Source organism: Rhinatrema bivittatum, chromosome 18, assembly GCF_901001135.1.
Source record: "Rhinatrema bivittatum chromosome 18, aRhiBiv1.1, whole genome shotgun sequence".
Classification (NCBI taxonomy): Eukaryota; Metazoa; Chordata; class Amphibia; order Gymnophiona; family Rhinatrematidae; genus Rhinatrema; species Rhinatrema bivittatum.
The window spans coordinates 41,409,255-41,428,393 of NC_042632.1; the positions used below are offsets into that span (position 1 = coordinate 41,409,255).

General features: G+C 40.9%; 1 protein-coding gene across 1 annotated transcript in view; it reads right to left on the reverse strand.

Moving 5' to 3' along the window:
• Positions 1–16,892, reverse strand: part of CLINT1 (clathrin interactor 1) — a 96,584-nt gene extending 79,692 nt beyond the window's left edge. Inside the window, exon 1 of the mRNA XM_029583904.1 lies at positions 16,653–16,892. Coding sequence (XP_029439764.1) covers positions 16,653–16,693 — 41 coding nt within the window. The 5' untranslated portion in view covers positions 16,694–16,892. The remainder of the gene's footprint in view (positions 1–16,652) is intronic.
• Positions 16,893–19,139: the final 2,247 nt, after the last annotated feature.

Consider the following 19,139-nt stretch of genomic DNA (forward strand, 5'->3'; position numbering starts at 1 on the left):
GAGCCGCGAAACTCGGCCTGAGTCAGGCGAATTGTTAACACGTCTCTGTTTGAATAAACAATTGAAAAAGATCCAGGCATCTATTTTTTTTGTGTCTAAGCACTGGAATCTCCAAGACCAACATCACCACCACTGCTGAAAATGGATTTAAAATGCAGCATGTACTAAAATGATCACAATTTTATTCCCCAGGAACTGACATTTTCAAATCCAAGCTTGTAATTGATTATCAAAAGCAATTTATATGATCACCTATACCTGGACTGAGTTTCAGCTCTCAATTCCAATCAGAAGTGCCAAAACAAAATGGATAAATCTAAGTCAATGCTTGGTAGAAGCACCATTGGCAACAATTACAGCTATGAGTCTGCTGGGAATAGGTCTCCATCTTTTTTTTTTTTTTTGAAGAGGGCATCAGGTTTTTCTCAAGGACTTTACTGTACTTTTCTCCATTCACCGTCCCCTTCTATCCTCACGAGGGCTCCAATCCCTGCCTATGAGAAGCATCCCCATAGCATGCTACTGCCACCACTATGCTTCACAGTAGAGATGGTGTTCTCAGGGTGATTGATGGGTTTGCACCAAAATGTAAAAAAAAAACCAAAAACCAACAACTTTGTATTCAGGCAAAAAAGTTCTATTTTATTTCTGTCAGCCCAGAAAACGTTTAGCCATATGGCTACAATATCCCAAACAATCCTTTGTATATTTTAAATAGGACTCAAGGTGAGCTTTAAGTAGTTCATTCCTTCTTGCCAGCCTACCATACGGCCAAATCTGTGGAGTGCTTGGGATATTGTCATCAAAGGCACACTTTGTCTTCGTCATGAAAGCTGATGGCTCTTTCCAAGTTGCCATTGGCCTCTAGGTTGCCTCCCTGATCGGTCTCACCCATGCTAGGTCATGCAGTTAAAAGGTCTTGGAACTGCAGAACTTCCCGCTATCCCTTCGGCGCAGCGATTTAAAGGCCCTCGACACTCTCTTGCGCGTCTTTTTTTGGCGGGGGAGGAAGGCTCGCATCCCCTTGTCGTGGCTCAAGTTAAAGTGGGGACTTGGAGGAATGGGAGTTCCAGATCTGTTACGCTATAACATAGCTGCCAACTTAAGATTGGTCAGAGACTGGATGCTGGGAGAATCGACGGTTGTAAGCTACATCGCAGAAAACACATTAGTTGCTCCCTTTGATCTCAAATTTGTCCTCATGTGTCCTCGTCAGACGCTCCCCAGAGTTCTATCACAGCACTGGCTAATCAGCCCGATTAGAGAGGCCTGGCGATTTTTGACTGCACACCTGCGCATTCCCGCGCAATGTGCATTTTTGCTACCCCTAATGGGGAACTCTGACTTTACACCGGGAACCCAATCTCGTGGATTTCGGGAGTGGGAATTGAAAGGTATAGCGCAAGTGGGCCATATCGTAGACCCCGGAGGTGAGTTACTTCCATTTGCGGACCTACAGGCTTTGTATGAGATATCCAATAATCAGCTATTTAGTTACATGCAGGTCCGCCATTATGTCCATTCTTTGGAGCGTTCCACCAAACTGCCTGCTAACTATCAAGCGCTAAATCAAATTTTTCACTTTGACAGCAAGCAAGGGATATCTCTTTCCCGGTTCTATCAGGAATTACTTAAAGGTCATGTCCCTGATGCATGTCACATCTCTGTGGAGCGATGGGGGCGGGATGGCGACTTCACCATACCTGTGGCAGCGTTTAAGGCCTGTATGAAGAATGTAACCAGAGTTACTGGAAATATGTATTATCGGGAAATGCAGTTTAAATTCTTGCATAGAGCTTACGTGACACCCCAGCGGGCATTTCAGATCAAGATTACCCCCGTAGCGACATGTCCGCGTTGTGCCGCGACCTTGGGGACTATGTCTCATGTATTTTGGACCTGTCCTTATATGCAAAATTACTGGGGTAAGATTCTGTGTTATTTACGGCGATTATTGCATATTAACCTTCCTCTTTCTCCCTATATGTGTTTATTTGACTGCATCCCACACCCGCTTGTACGGGGCGTGGGTACTCGTCTGTTTTTGAGGAAAGCAGCGGCAGTGGGGAAGAAGGTTATATTACTCAACTGGAGGGAGTCGGAGCCCCCTTCGATCTGGGCTTGGCGGATTCATCTCCATCGCATGATGCAAATGGATAATTTGGACTCCAGAGCGTGTCCGCAACGACGTCGTCGGTTCCTGCAGATCTGGGACGCTTATCTCCAAGCTCTGCCACATCGTTCCAGAAGTCTGGTGCTAAATGATGGACTGTAGTGGGTACGGACTCGCTTGTTTGCTCGCAGATGCCAAACGATATGATTAAATAATACAATTGACGTGGTCTTTGGGTTGAGGGGGGGGGTAGGGGGGGGAGGGAAAGATGGGGGGAAGGTTCTGGGGAGGATCTTGGCATCTTAGGCATAGGGGGACGGTTCTCCTTCTAGAGTTAGCAGTCGGGGGGGCTGGTATTTTTGTTGTTCGTTTGTTTATCCAGGTGTCTTGACTAGGCCAGTCCCAGATTGCGTAAATTAGATATAGAGGAGATTGTAAGGAGGGGGTTATATGTGTCTGTTTATAAATGAGCTTAAGTTTGGCTGTTATCTGTATTAGCTCCCGGGTTGTGACAGTGTACACACAGCCTGGAGGCTTTGTTTTGTTTTTTTTTTTCTTGTATGCTCAATAAAAATTATTTAACCATAAAAGGTCTTGGAGATGCCATACACCTTAACTATCTTGACCATGGCTCCAAGAGGTATTCAAGGACTTTGCAATTCTTTTATTCCCAGAATTGTCCCAGAGTTCTTTGGTGTTCATAGTTGGTTCTTTGCTTTATCATACACTACCCAGCAGTGAGAACCAACAAGAACTGCTGAATGTATCCTCTTATGTAAATCAGTACAATTTAAGGCAGGTGGGGCCAATTCATGTGTATGCTTTTGAAGGTCACTGGTTATACTAAACCTTTAAGTACTTAGGCTTGCTACAGAAGTACAGATGAAGTGTGTGTGGGGGGGGGGGGGGGGGGGGGGAAGGAACACTTATCCAAGTTATTCCATGCTTTTATTTCTACTTAGTTTTTTAAGGAATAAATATTTTTCATTTGGCAGTTGTGGGGTAGGATGTGTGGATACATTACTTCCAGGCTAAAAGGTAACAAAAAATGAACGTATAGGAAGGTGGGAGTAGACTTTCTATAGCCACTGTATGGTCCTGCCTGATTAGTTGTAGCACATGAATGCCTTCGTCAGGATTAACGTCGTGTTTGGTAACATTAACTTATACCATTCCAATTCTAATTACTAGGCAATTATATATTTATTTACAATCCTATGAGATTGTATTTAGATAAGTTTATAGTATTTTTAGTAACATGAATATATCTAATATTGTACAGATATACATTCTGAAGTACAATTAATTGTTTTACCAAACAATTAACTAAAAAAATATATGAATACTCAACAAAATCTTAGGCAGAGTTGTAACCTATGGGTCATATCTAACATTCAAGTTTCCATGGCAGACATTAAATAGTTGATGCTATATATGGTCTCTTAGTTATTCAAACATATCCAATTCCACTGCTGGTCAGATACAAACCAGAGTTACACTTAAGGAATTCATGGCACCCAGTTTTCTAATCCAAGGTAATGTTTCTTGAAACAACATTTTTAAATTATCTCCCCCTCTGGTATTTTATGCACTCTCTCGATTCCAGCATATATCAATAAGGCCAAAGACCCACAAAATCTTATTTACATAAGTAGGCAGAAAATAATTGCATGGTTTACATTTTGAGAGTGGCTGTTTGTTGTACATTTTCAAATTCATAAAATTAAATTTATAGTCTCATGGTATCACAGTATAAATTTCAATAGGCCACATTTTTAATTCACAAAGTTGAAGGTTCTGAAATTCAAAACATTACTTTTGATAAAAGATTATGTGATGTCAATGTCTGAACATGAAGTCCTATTATTTTTAGACAGGCCTATTTTACAATATTAAAAGTTTGCCTCTACTTCCTACACAAAAGTGAAAACAGAAAAAATAGAAAATAGAAAATGCAATGCAAGGAAATGCTTGGAGCAAATATGACAAAAAATAATTCCTAAAGGGATAAATGGTAGAAAATGTTGAGGTAAAGAACTGTAACCAAGAGTGATGAAGACCTCTGGAGACCACTATTCTCTCTCAAAAAGCCAATTTGCAATGGTTTTCAGTTTTTAAGTGGGGGCCAATTTGGATTCAGAGGGGCTGAAGGAAGGCTGACAAATTTTTGGTGTAAGATCACAGGCCAACAACATTAAAGACTGGCATGTGCCAATGACTCCTCACTCTCTCTCTCTATCCCATCTACCTTGTGCCAACATGCTCTTATCTCTTTCAAACTCCCCCATCCATCTCCAGCAGTCACCCTCTCTCTCAATCTCCTCAGAAGCCTCCCCCCCTCCTCAGCAGCCTCTCTTACCATGGTCTGCCACGGCACAGGATCACCGATGCCTCCTCTTGCCTTTGCATGTTGGAATATTAAATAATTGCTGCTACCGCTGTCTCTCCCCCCTCGCTGGCTATCACCATGTTCTACATTCCTCCATTCCTATTTTCTTCAGCTGGCTCAGGCCCATTGATACACCTCTTCTGTGCTGCTGGCCAGTGCCCCAAGTCTGTTTCCCCACAATAAAAGGTAAAAAAAAAAAAAAAATGCAAGCCAGGAGCCACAGCAAGTGCCATACAAGGGATCAACGGGAGCCACAAGGTTTACCTTCAAGGACACTAACAACACTGCTATACAAATTTTTAGAAGTTATTTATTTAATGTGTTTTGTATACCGTCATTCGGTTTTGCCATCAGAACGGTTTACAGTAGTAGTCTTGCTTCAGTGATAAAATGTGCCATTTATTATTAATGTAGATGTGCTGAATTCAAATATAATTAAACCAGCTGGCTGTTTCCTTGATATTTAACTTTTTACATTTTATGTCCATGTCTATTACACATGTAGTAGAGTTTTAACCATAAATTGTAAAAACTCAGGTGGAATATACAATCGTAAATACTTGAAAAGACCTCTCTTGTTTATTTAACATTTTAAAAATTAAATTTGCAAAAGGATTATAGAAATAACATTTACTAAAACAAAAGGCCTACAGCTATTATGTATATAATATGTACATAGTGTAGTTCTCATTCAGTGGTTAGTTGGTTGGTTGCTTATAATCATTAAATGGAACGTTTCTTGTCCTTGTCCGGCAATAGTGAACAAGCTTTGATGAGCTCCATTTACCCTGTTACTGTTTTTCCATTGATGCAGTGTCCTGGTGAAATTGCTTACCATGATCACTCGCTGCTCAGCAGTTTGTGGAAAAAAATCTAGATGAGTGTGCAAAAAAATTAAAAAAAATGTTATCTTTAGTGACATGTTGCAGCCAAGGCTTTCGTATGCCTTAGGGGAGATTTCTATCAACTCCCTGTGGTTGTCAGCTGTTTCCAAGAAAACGTGTTACCACTAACTGGAAGGCTTTCTACAATGCCTTTTTCATGCCGCACAATGCATGGTTAAATGCATAATCTCGAAGGGCCAAAGACATCTTCCTTTATCTTAGCTTCACTTAACCTTGCAAATTTACCACTGGGGAAACGAAGGCTGCTTTAGTTTTGTCCATGCCCTTGGTGAAATTCTTCATTAAATCCAGTTTGATGTGCAAGGGTGGTCAGTTTAAAGCCAATCAACAATTTTAAGCACCATTTTTGTTCTTGGTGACACAGATTTAGTAAAGTTTGACTACATTCATTTCAGAAGCATTTTGGCTATAGACGAATGTAATGCTTTTTTTTTGCAGGGGTACATATCTGTGCTATAGCACTTCAACATCTAACTGGTTTGTGTGTATAAAAAAAAATATGCACAACATTCAGAACAGAAATGGATAATATATTGCCTCTGTCTTGATACATGGTGTAAGTGTACTTTGAGTATTGTTTGCAGGTCTAGACACCCCATCTCAAAAAGGCATAGTGGAACTAGAAAAAGTGCAGAGAAGGGCAATAAAAAAGTCAGCTTCGAAAAGACAAAGGTAGAAGTTTATAAAATCAAGAGTGGGAAGAATGGATAAAGGATGCTTTTCTAGCATCAAGCTTTTTATTGGTTGGAATGGGAATGACTTAAGTGATCGCACCATTCATTTTTTGTAATTCTATCAGGGTAAAGTGATGTAATAGTGATTACACAGTTTTCAGTCTATCAGCCATGCTACCTCCTTGTACCTTTTTTATACAGGCCTTCTAATCATTCATAAGCATATCACACCCAGCAACGAGATGTATAACTGTTTCCATTTCTGTACTACAGAATCTGCATTTGTCTGTTTTGCCAGGTTTGGTTTTTTTCTGTAATTGCTATGAACTGTCTTGTCTGTACTGTACAGTCCTTTGTTAAAAACACAGGATGAGCCACGCTGATTCAAAGCAAAGGGCCATCGAGCCCAGCATCCTGTCTCAAACCGTGTTGAGTCCAGGTCTCAAGTACCTGGCAGATCTCAAACAGATTCACTTTCTTGTTACTCCCAGGGGTAGTAGGGGCTTTCCCTAGTTTACCTGGCTAATGTTTTAAGGACTTTCCATCCAGGAACTTGTCCAAACGTCTTTTAAAGCCCGCTATGCTAGTCGCCTTGATCATATCCACTGGCAACAGATTCTACAGCTTGATTATGTTTTCAGTGAAAAAAATACTCTCTAGTTTGTTTTAAATCTGGTACACGCTGAAGGGGGCAAGTAAGAGACTTGCCCCTTAGTGTGCCCCTTTGGGCGCAAATTCACAACAAGGATCAATAACAATGTCGTCTTCTTCCTCTGGATTGACTAAGTTCTAAAATGGCTGAAAATATTGAGATTACGTTAAATCATGGAAAAAATGGGAATTGCCAACTGAAATGCAGACTCAAAAGACATAGGACTTTGCACTTTATATCTCTGTAAGTAGATCCCCAATTTGTCAAGTTAGTTTTCTTTGCTTTTAATTAATGCTCAATCGAAGAAAATACCTGAAATTAATGATTTATTGGAAGAGTTTTCTTCCAATGTTTGCTGGTTAAAAAGTTCTGATTTAGTTTTAATCAATTTTCTCAGTCACATGACTTTATTCCTAGATCTAAGCGGAAAGGAGATGGCATTACGGTTATAGCAAAAAAGGAACTAAAGTTAATAAAACACCATGTGGATATTGCCCCACCTTTTGAAGTAGGATTTATAAAAAAGTTTCCTTCAGGTATGTTTAGTGTACTGTCCTCCTGGATCACAATAGTTCCCCATTAATTGAATTTTTAGTTAATACAGCAGTGGACATACCTACAGTAATATTGGGCAATTTCAATTTACATGTAGATAGCATTCCACTTTCTCCTGCATGTGAGATCTTTCTCGATACTCTGGCAGCTTTTCGTTTACAACAAATTAAACAAACCAACAACAAAGCAGGCCATAAGTTTAACAAAAATTAGATCTATCAGCCCCTTGTTAACTATTCTTTCCCAATCTGTAAACCTGTACAGTGATCTGATTATTTGATTCATACCACCCTCTCTTTTAAACAGACTCAGCAAGACCTTAGAAACCTTAATATTGTGCCTGAACTCCTTAGACCAATCAGTACTGATGATTTAGTGAAGCCCTACAGAAATTAGAATATGAGAATATTGAATGATCAGTGATGTCTTGGTTTTCTATGATTCTTAACTAGAAAGCAGATGAATGTAAAAGGAAAGTTTAATACTCTCTGGCACATGCATGAATTAAAAGAACTAAAAAGGGTCTTAATAAAGACAGAAAAGGGCATGGAGAAAGAAGCCCTCTACCCAAACCCTAGCTGTCTACCAAGCATTGCTTTCCAAATATAGAATTCAGATCTCTAATTCGAAACATGATTATGCTAGGAAGATACATGATTTTAGTTTTAACCCCAAGATTGCTTTCTTATGTTCAAGATCTTATCAAGTCGATGCAACTTAAGCAGAATTATGAGACCACAGAGTCAAAAAGTAATGATTTTGCCTTCTTTAAGGAAAAACTATAAAACTGCTTAATAACATTCCCACACTATCACATCAAAAGATCACCCTTGCAGAGGTCAAGTTTGGGATGCTTTTGAAACAGTTTCTTAGACTGAAATTGAAACAATTAAAAAGATTAGTCCAGTTAATCACCCATCAGAAATTGGATTATCTGGTACAACATTGTGTTGGTTTAACTCCTATCTTCAAGATCATTCATATACGGTTAAAATTGGGATTTTGAAATCTGATAAAATATCTCTTGACTGAGAAGTACCCCAGGGTTTGTCTTTGTCAGCAACTCTATCTAATCTATATATGTTGCCGCTTTGTAAACTTTTATCTGGACTAGGGATAATACATTACATTTCTGCTGACAATGTACAGATGCTTTAACCACTAAAGGATTCCACAGACAATATTTTGAGATTAAGAGTAACCTAGTGGTTAGAGCAGCGGACTATGAACCATGAGACCAGGGTTCAAGTCCCACTGCTGCTCCTTATGACCTTGGACAAGTCACTTTACCCTCCATTGCCTCAGATACAAAATTATACTGTAAGCCCTCTGGGGATAGGGAAATACCTACAGTATCTGAATGTAATCAGCTTTGAAGTGCTTTAAATAAAAGTGTGAAAAAGCGGAATATAAAAATCTAAATAAAATAAAGGGAGATGTGTCATCAATTCAACAATGAAATTAGCATTGACTCACCATGCAACAAATTAGAGCATGACTATGACTTATAGAATCGGTCATTCTGATTTCAATTTAGTTAATTCCGCTAGGGATCTGAGTATTATTTGGATAGTGAGTTGAATATGAAGAAAACCATTAAATACAGTTAGAGACAGTTTTAACAAGTTACATATTTAAAAAAAAAATTAAAACCTCTTATATTTTAATAATTTTAGGACCGTGTTGTAGACATTAATTTTTTCAAAGATGGATTATTGTAATGCTCTCCTCTTAGGTCTTCCCATGAGTACTCTAAGACCTCTTCACCTACTACAGAATGCAGCTGCAAGAGTCCTAACCGGAAAAAAATATGATCATATTACACCAACCTTGATAGATTTGCACTGGTTACAGATTTATTTAAAAACGTTTCTATACCGTCGTTAAGTTAGCTAACCATCACAACGGTTTACATAAGGGCATAACAATGAAACATATGGGTGGTATAGATTACAAATTGGTTATGTGCCATCATTGTACAGTAACAATTCATAATTATAAACTAAGTGTGTATGTTAAGCTTGTTTGTTGGGAACATTTAGGTGGATTGGTTTTACCATTACAATGCATTGTTAGGTTAAAATAACAGCTTCTAACTTTGGTGAGTCTTTATTCCGTGACTTGATTAAATTCAGAATAGAGTAAAAAGTATTTTGTCTAATACACAAATTATATGACGACAAAATAGAATGGTTAAACGGATCTCTACGTATTCATACTCCACACCGTAACTTACGATCAGCAAATAAATGTCTTAACTATTCCATTGCTCAGGTCCGTCCATCTAAGCGAAGTTAGGGGAAAGAGCGATATCTTTGGCTGGGCCGAAATTATGGAACTCACTTTGTGTGGATCTAAGACTACAGTCTTATTTTCAAACTTTTAAGAAAGACTTAAAAACTTGGTTATTTAGATGAGCATTTGGAGAGGAAGCATTTTAAATGATTTATGAATAGAGCTGCTGTGAATGAGCAAGTGAGGCCTTTTATGTTATTCTTTTATGAAATTTGATTATATCTTGTTTTATTTTAATGAATTATCTGTATTTTATTTTAACTGTATTTGTATGGTTTTTGGACTTTTACATTTTATGCGATGTTATTTACATTTATGCTGTAAACTGGCATGATTGTTATCAGAATATCGGTATGCAAAACAAAATAAATAGATAAGAAGGGCACTAGTGATAAATTTGAAAGATTGAGATATATCCCGGCTTAAGAAAGAGGTTCATGCTTGTCATGGTATGGGCAAAACAAATATTTGAAAACGTCATCCTGATAAGCATACTATGAGTTATGGTCTAATTCCTTTTTAATTACATAATAACCCACATCATATGACAGTCACTGACTGACTATCTTCTTAACCCCAGTCACCAGATGGATAGGCACAGGATAATAATTAAAAACAATTTTAAATTACAATTAAAAAAAAATATATTTACTGAGTCAGCGCAAGAAGGACAGAATGGTACAAGGCCGTGACTTGATGATCACATAAGTTGCTTCTGTATTTAGTTTAAGACAATTTATGACTGGTTTATCTCCATGCTTTAATTTTCAGAAGTAATCCAGTATTTTGGTTATGTACTGCTGCAGGCCTGCAATCAGCACAAGCCTACCTTGATCTGCAGGTAATTCCAAGCAGAAAGGGAATTCTAAGCTAAAAATAATATTGCTGCAATTAACTTATTTCAAAATACAACTGTTACTCTGAAATTGTCCCTCCTCATCAGCAAGCCATCACACAATTCTTACTTTCCTTCCTACAGGCCTAGTTACTGTAACCTACTCCTGTAGCTGGTAAAGTTTGGTGCGACTCCCTCAACTTGTCTCCTGCCAATGCTGCTGTTTTATAACCAGCATAAGAGCAGTCCTGGCCTCATTTTTTCTTTTCTAACCACCAGAATTTGAGAGTGCCACGTCAGCAGAACTCTGATCAGTTTAAAGTGTGAGATTTAAGGCTGCAAACAAATCCAGATTCTCTATCAAGGAGAGCGGTTAAACTAAAACAGTAACTGAACACCTTAATTAGCAGAACACAACCATGAAAACTGAATAGGCAGATTAATGTTCTCTCTGAAGATGACGCTGGTTCACTGTGTGATTTTAATTTGGGTTAGAGACTTTATAAATCACATGAGTTCTTTTCGATTGCACACACGGAACACCAAGAACACTATAAAAATAAGTAACCGATTCCACTTGTTAAAGGCCAAACTACAATTTTCATCTTCTTCCTTATTTGAAGTTTATGAACTATGCCCCCTATATCTTGCTAATTCCTCAGACTGAATGTACTTGTTGACCTAGGCAGCAAGTTAAATGTGTCCCAAAGATTTTTTTTTTTACTATTCAACAATACAAAATGTCAGCTTTTTGGCATCTGCATTTGTGCATAGCAAAGAAGCTTGGAGCCAGGCTGGGAAAAACTCTAGGCACCAGGCTGCCCAGGCATCTGCTCAAGTAAAGCCACTGCTGGGCTCCAGGAAGGTCACAGCAGAGCCACCACCAAGCCCCTGGGAGAGCTGCTGTGGCAGGTAGAAATGGGAAAGAAGACACTGGAGGAGGAGAAGGAGCTGAAGGAAAGGGAGAACAAAGAGTCAAAAGGTATGGGAGATAAAAAAAAGAAAAATAACCCTCCCTAAAAGAGAAAAAAGTTTTTAGAAACAAGTTAAAACTAACAAAATCCAGATAAAGAACAAAATATTTCTCTCACTTCTAAAAATATCTGAGCTGGTGCCCAAGTTTTCTGCCTGCACTGCGAGGAACAGTGTGATAAATAATTTAAACCACTGGTTTTCAACCAGGAGTACTTTGAAGTAGGAATACACAAGCAAACTACCACTGCCCAAGGAATAGGAGAGAAGCACATGTGACCGCTGCAGAAGAGCCAAATTAACTGATCTCAGTCAGGTTGTCCCCGAACTCCGTCCTCAACCTTGTATGGTTTCCAGGATTTCCACAATCTATGTGGCATGAGATCTGTTTGCATGCACTGCCTCTATTGTATGCAAATAGATAAAATGCATATTCACCATGAAAATCCTGACGACTCAACTGGGTTGCAACCCTCGATGCCAAAGCTTGGGGACCCCTGGTCAGTGATCCATTGCCATCTACATCCATGCCCTCCTGCCTCACTGGTCACCGGCAAGAGGCTAAGATGCCACCACTAGCATGAGAGTAGCAAGAAAGGCAGCTGGATCATGGAACTAAAACAGCTGGCACCACAGAGGACAGCTAAAAAAAACCACTATGCCTCCTGTCCCCACAGCAGCTGCTACCACCTTTGCTGCCTCCTCCTCCTGTCTTACAAATTAGAATTGAACCCTGTACAGGGTAGCAGGAAAGGCGGCTACCGCAGAGATAGATAGCAAGGTGCCAGAGGCCTCTCCAGAGTCTCACTACCCCTGTGGCATGTGGTGGTGGTTTGCTGCTGCTGGAGTGCAAAACTGGGGAGGTGGAGGTAAGAAAGCTAGAAAGCACTAAGAAGGGAAATAAGAAACAGGAAAGACAGTGGACAGACAGGTGAAGAGAGAACAAAAGCAAGGAAGAGATGGAAGAGGGGAAAAACAGACAGGGAATGGAAGACTAGGAGATGGGGAGCCGGATGGAATGCAGTCACATCCAAAATTATAAGAAGCCGAGTGGATCTGAAGGCCAACATCCTCAGGTAAACAAGACAGAATTGTTTCCCCAAAAAAGATCCTTTGAAGCCACTAATTATCCTGTTGTATGTATACGTAGCATACCATATTAGCAATCAGAGGCTCCAAGGTCAAAAAATATTGTGTTGCAGTTTGTTCATTTATTCCCAATGTATCCACAAGTATGTGCTACAACTTAAGAGAGCTTTCAGGTTATCTAGCAGAGCCCTGTAACTGCAAAACACACAAAATCAAACAGGTTCTGTCCACGTTTCAAAACCAAGTCAGGAGTACACACACTAAAATCCAAACCAACATGGGGTGAAGCGATAACTAAACCAGTGCTAAGACTAAGCCAAAAGTCAAGTTCTGTATCATTTGTTAAATGTTTTTCCAGCAAAAGAGTTCAAAGCAAGTTACAACAGACTAATATTGCAATACAATATTTATTTTATTTTTTTACTTAGAAACTTTTATATACCGGTATTAGTGGGGACATCATACCGGTTCACATATTAACAAAAGGTTTAGAAGTACATTTCAACAAGGTAGGCGAACTGGGCAGGGGGTTAACCTAGGGCAGTAGGGAAAATAGATTAAACAACAAGAAATCAACAAGAGGTCATCACAAGAAGACAACAATGTACAATGTGATTAAATTCCTTAATATAAGGAAAAATTCCTTAATATAATATAAAAGAAAAAAAATATTAAGAATATTGTATTGCAATATTCTCAGAATCAATGACAGGAAATATTCAGAACCGTCAGGAAATATTCCTTCATGGAGAGGGTGGAGGAGGCCTGGAATGCCCTTCCGGAGGAGGTGGTGAAGAAGAAAACAGTCAAAGAATTCAAAGGGGCATGGGATAAACACTGTGGATCTCTAAAGGCTAGAAGACAAATGAGATAATTGTGCAGGGGGGGGGGGGGGTAAGTTGCTGATACAGAGGTTACTACTTTTAGCAGAAAGCATGGAGATTACTACCCTTAACCAATATGCTTTGATGCTTTTAATGCAACATTGCTCTCCGCTTAGTTGGCAGGGAGATAAGAGGAACTGGATTCAGACGACAGTCGAGGGCTCAGACTTCCATGATCTGAAATACTGTTACGCGGACATAAGGGAAACCACACAGGACTGCTTCTATGGTCAAGTCTTAAAGGAACTGAAAAGCGCATGCATGGGGGGTAACTTGATGGTGCGGCGCTTACTACCCTTAACCAAATAAGCTTTGATACTTTTGATGCAACTCCAACACTGCTCTGCTTCAATGGCAGGGGGGAAAAGGAGAAATGGATTTAGACAGCAATCATCGAGGGCCCTGACTTTTAAAGGTCTGCAGAACTGATGAACACGGGGGGAACCAGTACAGTGCATGGTTGCTACCCTTAACAGAAGCATGGGATTACTACCCTTAACCAATAAGCCTTGATGCTTTTGATGAAACATCGCTCTCTGCTTCGAAGGAGAGGGGTGGGAGCTGAAAGGAAAGAGATGTTTGGATTCAGGGACAACCAACACGAACCACGACTTTTTATTTTTTTTACAGTGTGGAATATTGATGATCAGACATTAAGGAAAAAAGCACAGGACTGCTTCTTCAGCCAAGTCCATAAGCAAAACACGTCAGGCAAAACTAACCGATACATGGGGGGTAACCTGCACGGCGCAGCAGATACTACCATGGGAAGCTTGCTGGGCAGACTGGATGGACCACTGGACCTTTTCTGTCATCATTTCTAAGTTTCTATATGCAATAATTAGGTAACGGTTACTGCATACATCCCACATATTGTAAACATATGGCAGAGATGTATCTGACATAACTTTCTGGCAATGCAGATGCAAACTGTTAAGCCATTTTTGATTAGTTTAAATCATTTAAGCTCATTTAGAAGCTGCATGGATCCATGTGCTAATATTTCCCAGCTTTAATGCCAAAAATTCACTCACAATGCCCTGTCACCTACATTAAGGTTTTTAAATAAAACTTCCCTTTGTGTAAGTCGAACTCAAGACAGACATGGAAAGAAGAATTTATTTTAAGCTTCCAATACAGAATATCAAGTTAGACAAAGATCATAAGACCCATCCAGTATGCTTGTTTTCCTTACCTATTGCTCACCTTGCGCGATCTTCTGTTTTAGCCTTATTTCATAATAACAAAAGACACGCCATGATGGATCAGACTATTAGCCAGCATTCTGTCTCAGACAGTGGCCAGTCCAGGTCACAAGTACCCAGTAGATGCCTAAAACCACAACTAAGAATTTTTCTGAGTTTGCCCTCATGTTCCTGAATTATAACATTGATTTTTACTCTTCTGGGAGGTTGTTTTATACACTTACCACCCATCTGGTGAAAAAATAGTTTTACTTTTGAGTCTATCCCTCCCTGCCATCATATCATACATAATCCATTGTTCAACAATATTCAGGTACAGCCCTGAAAATATCAAAATTCTAATAGGTAATTAATCAGAACAGCTACATATCTAATTTTTCAAGGGACAACCTTTATTGTCCGACCAAGCTAAATAAAGCTCTGATTTTGCATACTGAAAAGAATTAAATGTTTATGGGTGTGGACACTAGGTGAAAAAATTCATTTTTTACACCTAATTCCCTTCAAGTTATTAAATTTACAGTCCATTTCTGAATTAGTTCACAGCTGCATAAGCAGAACAGATGATTCAGAAGATAAATGGTGTGTTCCTTCAGCCAGTCAGAACACATATACTGCTCCACCCATCTAACGTCACTCACCAAAGATTATACAACCTCAAAACTGTTCTGTTACAATACACAAGTTTTCAGCATGCCTAAAGCACTGTAATATACAAACCTACATAAAAAGAATTGAAAAGCTATACAGAGACATGCATGAGGTACTGAACTGAACTACATCCATATATACTGTTGGGATAAGTAAAGAAAGACATTGTAAACTTTTGTCTTAGGGAAAAACCCAACAGATAAAACACATTGTTGTTTCAAGGTCACTATACTCACTTTCCTTCAGTAAATAATAGTGAAAGGAAACCTAAAACTTCCTGTGAATGTGTTCTATTATTCACAACATGCAGAAGATCCTTCAAAATAAAATAAAAAAAACAAAAACAAAAGCTGTCTGTAGTCAGTCACTGGAAATCTTTTGTATGCATAATTGCTACTATGATAGTAATTAGCTCATTTTGATAGGATGTTTTGTCCTTATTACAATGCACATACAGCTAAGTTGGTTCTATAAAAACTTGTGGAAATGCCTGTCAAAAGTGACAGAGAAAAATGACACCTATGCAAGTTGCTTCACTCCCTCAACAGTGGGCACAAAACTCCCATACATAGCATATGTACTTCCAAACCATTTCCCAGCCACACACGAACCTGTTGCAGTAGGACAAAGCACATATGCTCTTACAGAGTTTATGCTTTTAACTGCAGAGAGGATAGACAGTGTAGCAATTTGTAGTTTACACACACGTTCCATGCATGCAGTAAACACATAAAATGCCCAAATTATTTCTATTCAATTTCTTCCTTAATTAATATTGCTAAAGGCCAATTTTTGCTGTGACACCAAAAACCACCTATCCAAAAAAGTCCTGGCAAATGTTTTTTCCAGTGTGACGCATAATTCAGAGCCACAGCAAATGTTAAGTCTATAAAAATTAATCTCCAGAAAGATTATAACACCTGTTCGATTTAAGAAGCCTCTTCTTTTAAGTCTCAAGCCAATTCTGTGAGAGTTAAGGAACGCAGACTGTGCAACCTAACAGAGTAGACCCCCAAAGCACAGGCCTACAAGGGAAACAACATAGCTTGGAAGTTTGGAGGTGCAGCAGGTTGCTGTTATCGGAGAAACCAACCCCCAAATAAGCAGCTTCTCAGTATAACCTCCTGCTGAAAAGGCAGCCCACAGGGACGATGGGCAAGGAATGAGGGCGGGCGGCCTGGCCATGTGAGAGCACCAGGTCCAGGCTGTCCCTCAGAGCCCCACCTGAGGGCTGCTAGCTCCCTCGCCTGCGGCCTCCTTCCTTCTCAGCCGGCGCCGCCATTGACGCGTCCACATCAGCTGAAGGAGGGAGGGAGGGAGAGAGAGGGCCGCGGGCCGTGACGTCAGCGGCAGGGTACGTGTCTGCGGGTCGGTTTCGGCGGAGGGGGTCTTGCCTCCCCCCCCCCCCAGCACCCTGCGTTAGAAATACTCACGCTTTATCCACCAGCTCCCGCACTTTCCACATATTCAGCATGACGGCTGCTTCCCCACGGCGGGGCTCTCCGCTTCGGCAGACCTGGCCCTCTGCTCGTCCCGCGGCGGCGGCCGATGGAGTCGGATTAGGAAGTGGCGGCGCGCGGACGGGAGGGAGGAAGGGGGTGGGACCACGGCCTAGCTCTCTTACGCCGGGTGGGGTGGGGGCTCGCGAAGCAGCCACCACCGCCGCCGCTCCTCTCCCGTCTCAGGTCAGCCGGAGAGCCGCGGCATAGACGTCAGGTACGTTACGGCGCCGTGCGTGGGAGGCACGTCCTGGCGCATGGCTCCCTGGGAATTGTAGTCTGTGGGGCGGCAGCAAGGACTCTGCTTCCGGGTTTTAACTCGGCCAAATTCCAGTAAAGGTTGCCGAAACTTGGCGGAGAAGGCTTTTCTCACCCAGACTGACTCATTTGTCCTTTCATGACAGGCACACCGAGAAATAACTTTGTGCTCTTTTAGCTTAAGTAGGTGTAACTCAGCAGTTGGAAATGGGTTAGTCCTGCTAAGTCAACAGTGAGAGAACTGTTGTGATTTCACAAATAATCAAAGTAGTAATTAGAACATAATGAGGTCAGTATTAATAAGGGTAACGAATAATGAGAAGGAAGCAGAAGGAATGAATGAGCTGGGAATTCTGCCTTTGGTTCTCAGATCTAAGGGCCTGATTTTATAAAGCATTTACATGCTTAAAATTGGGTTTTACCCAGGTAAATACACTTTACCTGTGCTCCCTGTTCAATGTACTACTGTTTCAAGCACCATGTAAACCGATATGATGTTCACACATTCTCTCTCACTGGCATCCTCCCCCCCATGCTCTCACACCCTCCTGCTCTCTCTCACCCTCCCCTCCCTGACACACATTCTCTTTCACCGGCATGCCGCGGGACCCACACCGTTCGCAGCGAAGATGAAGGCCTGGTGCACCATTCGCAGCACACGGGGGCCTTCCATTTTCACCTTGAGCAGAAAATAGCAGCGGAGACCTCGGCATGCCGCGAAGAGAGTGCCTCCTGTGGCACACGCTCCATTCGCAGCGAAGATGAAGGCCTGGGCGCGCCGATCGCGGCACACGGGGGCCTTCCCTTTTCGCCGCGAATGGCGCGCCGTGTCTTCATCCTCGCTGCGAATGGAGCGTGTGCCTCGGGAAGCGCTCCATTCGCAACATGCCAGAGTCTCCTCTGTTATATTCTGCCTGTCCCGCGATGGCCGCTGTCCTTCGTACCTCTGGCGTGTTTGAGTCTCTAAGGCGGCCAGGGAGCCACCTGCTCCATCTATCGACAGGCTGGGGAACATGCGCGAGCACTGATGGACCCACTACCAAGCCCGATATATTATGGATAGCAATAATTCCCAGGACTCAAACGGTAATAATATATGAAAAGGCAGTGCTGCAAAATTATGCCAGGTTCTGGAACACTAATACACTTCCTACTGGAAAAACAGAATGATCCAGACTGCTAAAGAGTCATATAAAGATGCTACATGCTAGCACAATATCTTGAGTCACCCAGGCAGAATACAGATAGAACCTCAAGAAATACAGAATAAGTGACCACAAATTAGAAGCATGCAAGCAAAAGTTGAAATGGAAACTCCAAGAAGTCCAATTCTACATGCAGTGCAACACTGGAGAAATAGAAACACAAATGCATTTGCTCCTGTACTGTATGAAATACAAAGATATCGGAGATACATATTTACAAATCTGATATATTCCAATCACTAAACTGAAAATAAAAAGCTATTTCTATCTTTGTTGACTGGCATTTTGTTTTCTAATTCATTGGTTCTCATCTCTTTTTCTGCTTTCCTTATGTTGGACTCCTACTGTTACTCCTTTTTCAGAGTCTGCTGTCCCTTGTCCGTTTCTTCTCTCTCCTGCCTTCTTCAAATCTTTCCTTACGTTTGTCTCTCTGACATTGATCTTTCCCTTGGTTTCTCAATTTTCTCTCTCTGCCTCTCTATTCACTCATAGCTAGATTTCAGGGTTCCTTCTCCACCTTCAGCACTGCAGCAGGCCCATGAGGTCCCTTCGTAATGTTGTGTCAGCTAGCCATCACAAAATAATGACAGGGCCATGCAGAAGGGCTACTTCTGGTGACAGGTCCGACTTTGGTGGTAGGGCAGCTGCTTCTCTGCCTAAAAGGGAAGTCTGCCTCTGCCTTTATTACCCCCTCTCAGCCCTCCTTCTCCCCCTTGCTAGTATCATCTCCAGCTATCTTTCCCTTCCCAGCCACCCACTCCAAAATCCTCCTTCTCGCCTCTCAGTGCTCCAGTGGGAGCACTGAGAGGAGCAGATCACCTTGCTGGTGGCTGGAAAGAATCAGTAAGTACTGCTTGGAGAAATTTTTTAAAACTTAAATGTACTGGGAAGAAGTAAACTATTGTGGTATTTTATTTAGTGTGTTTGTGTGTTTTGTTTGAAAAAGGTAGTCAGAAAG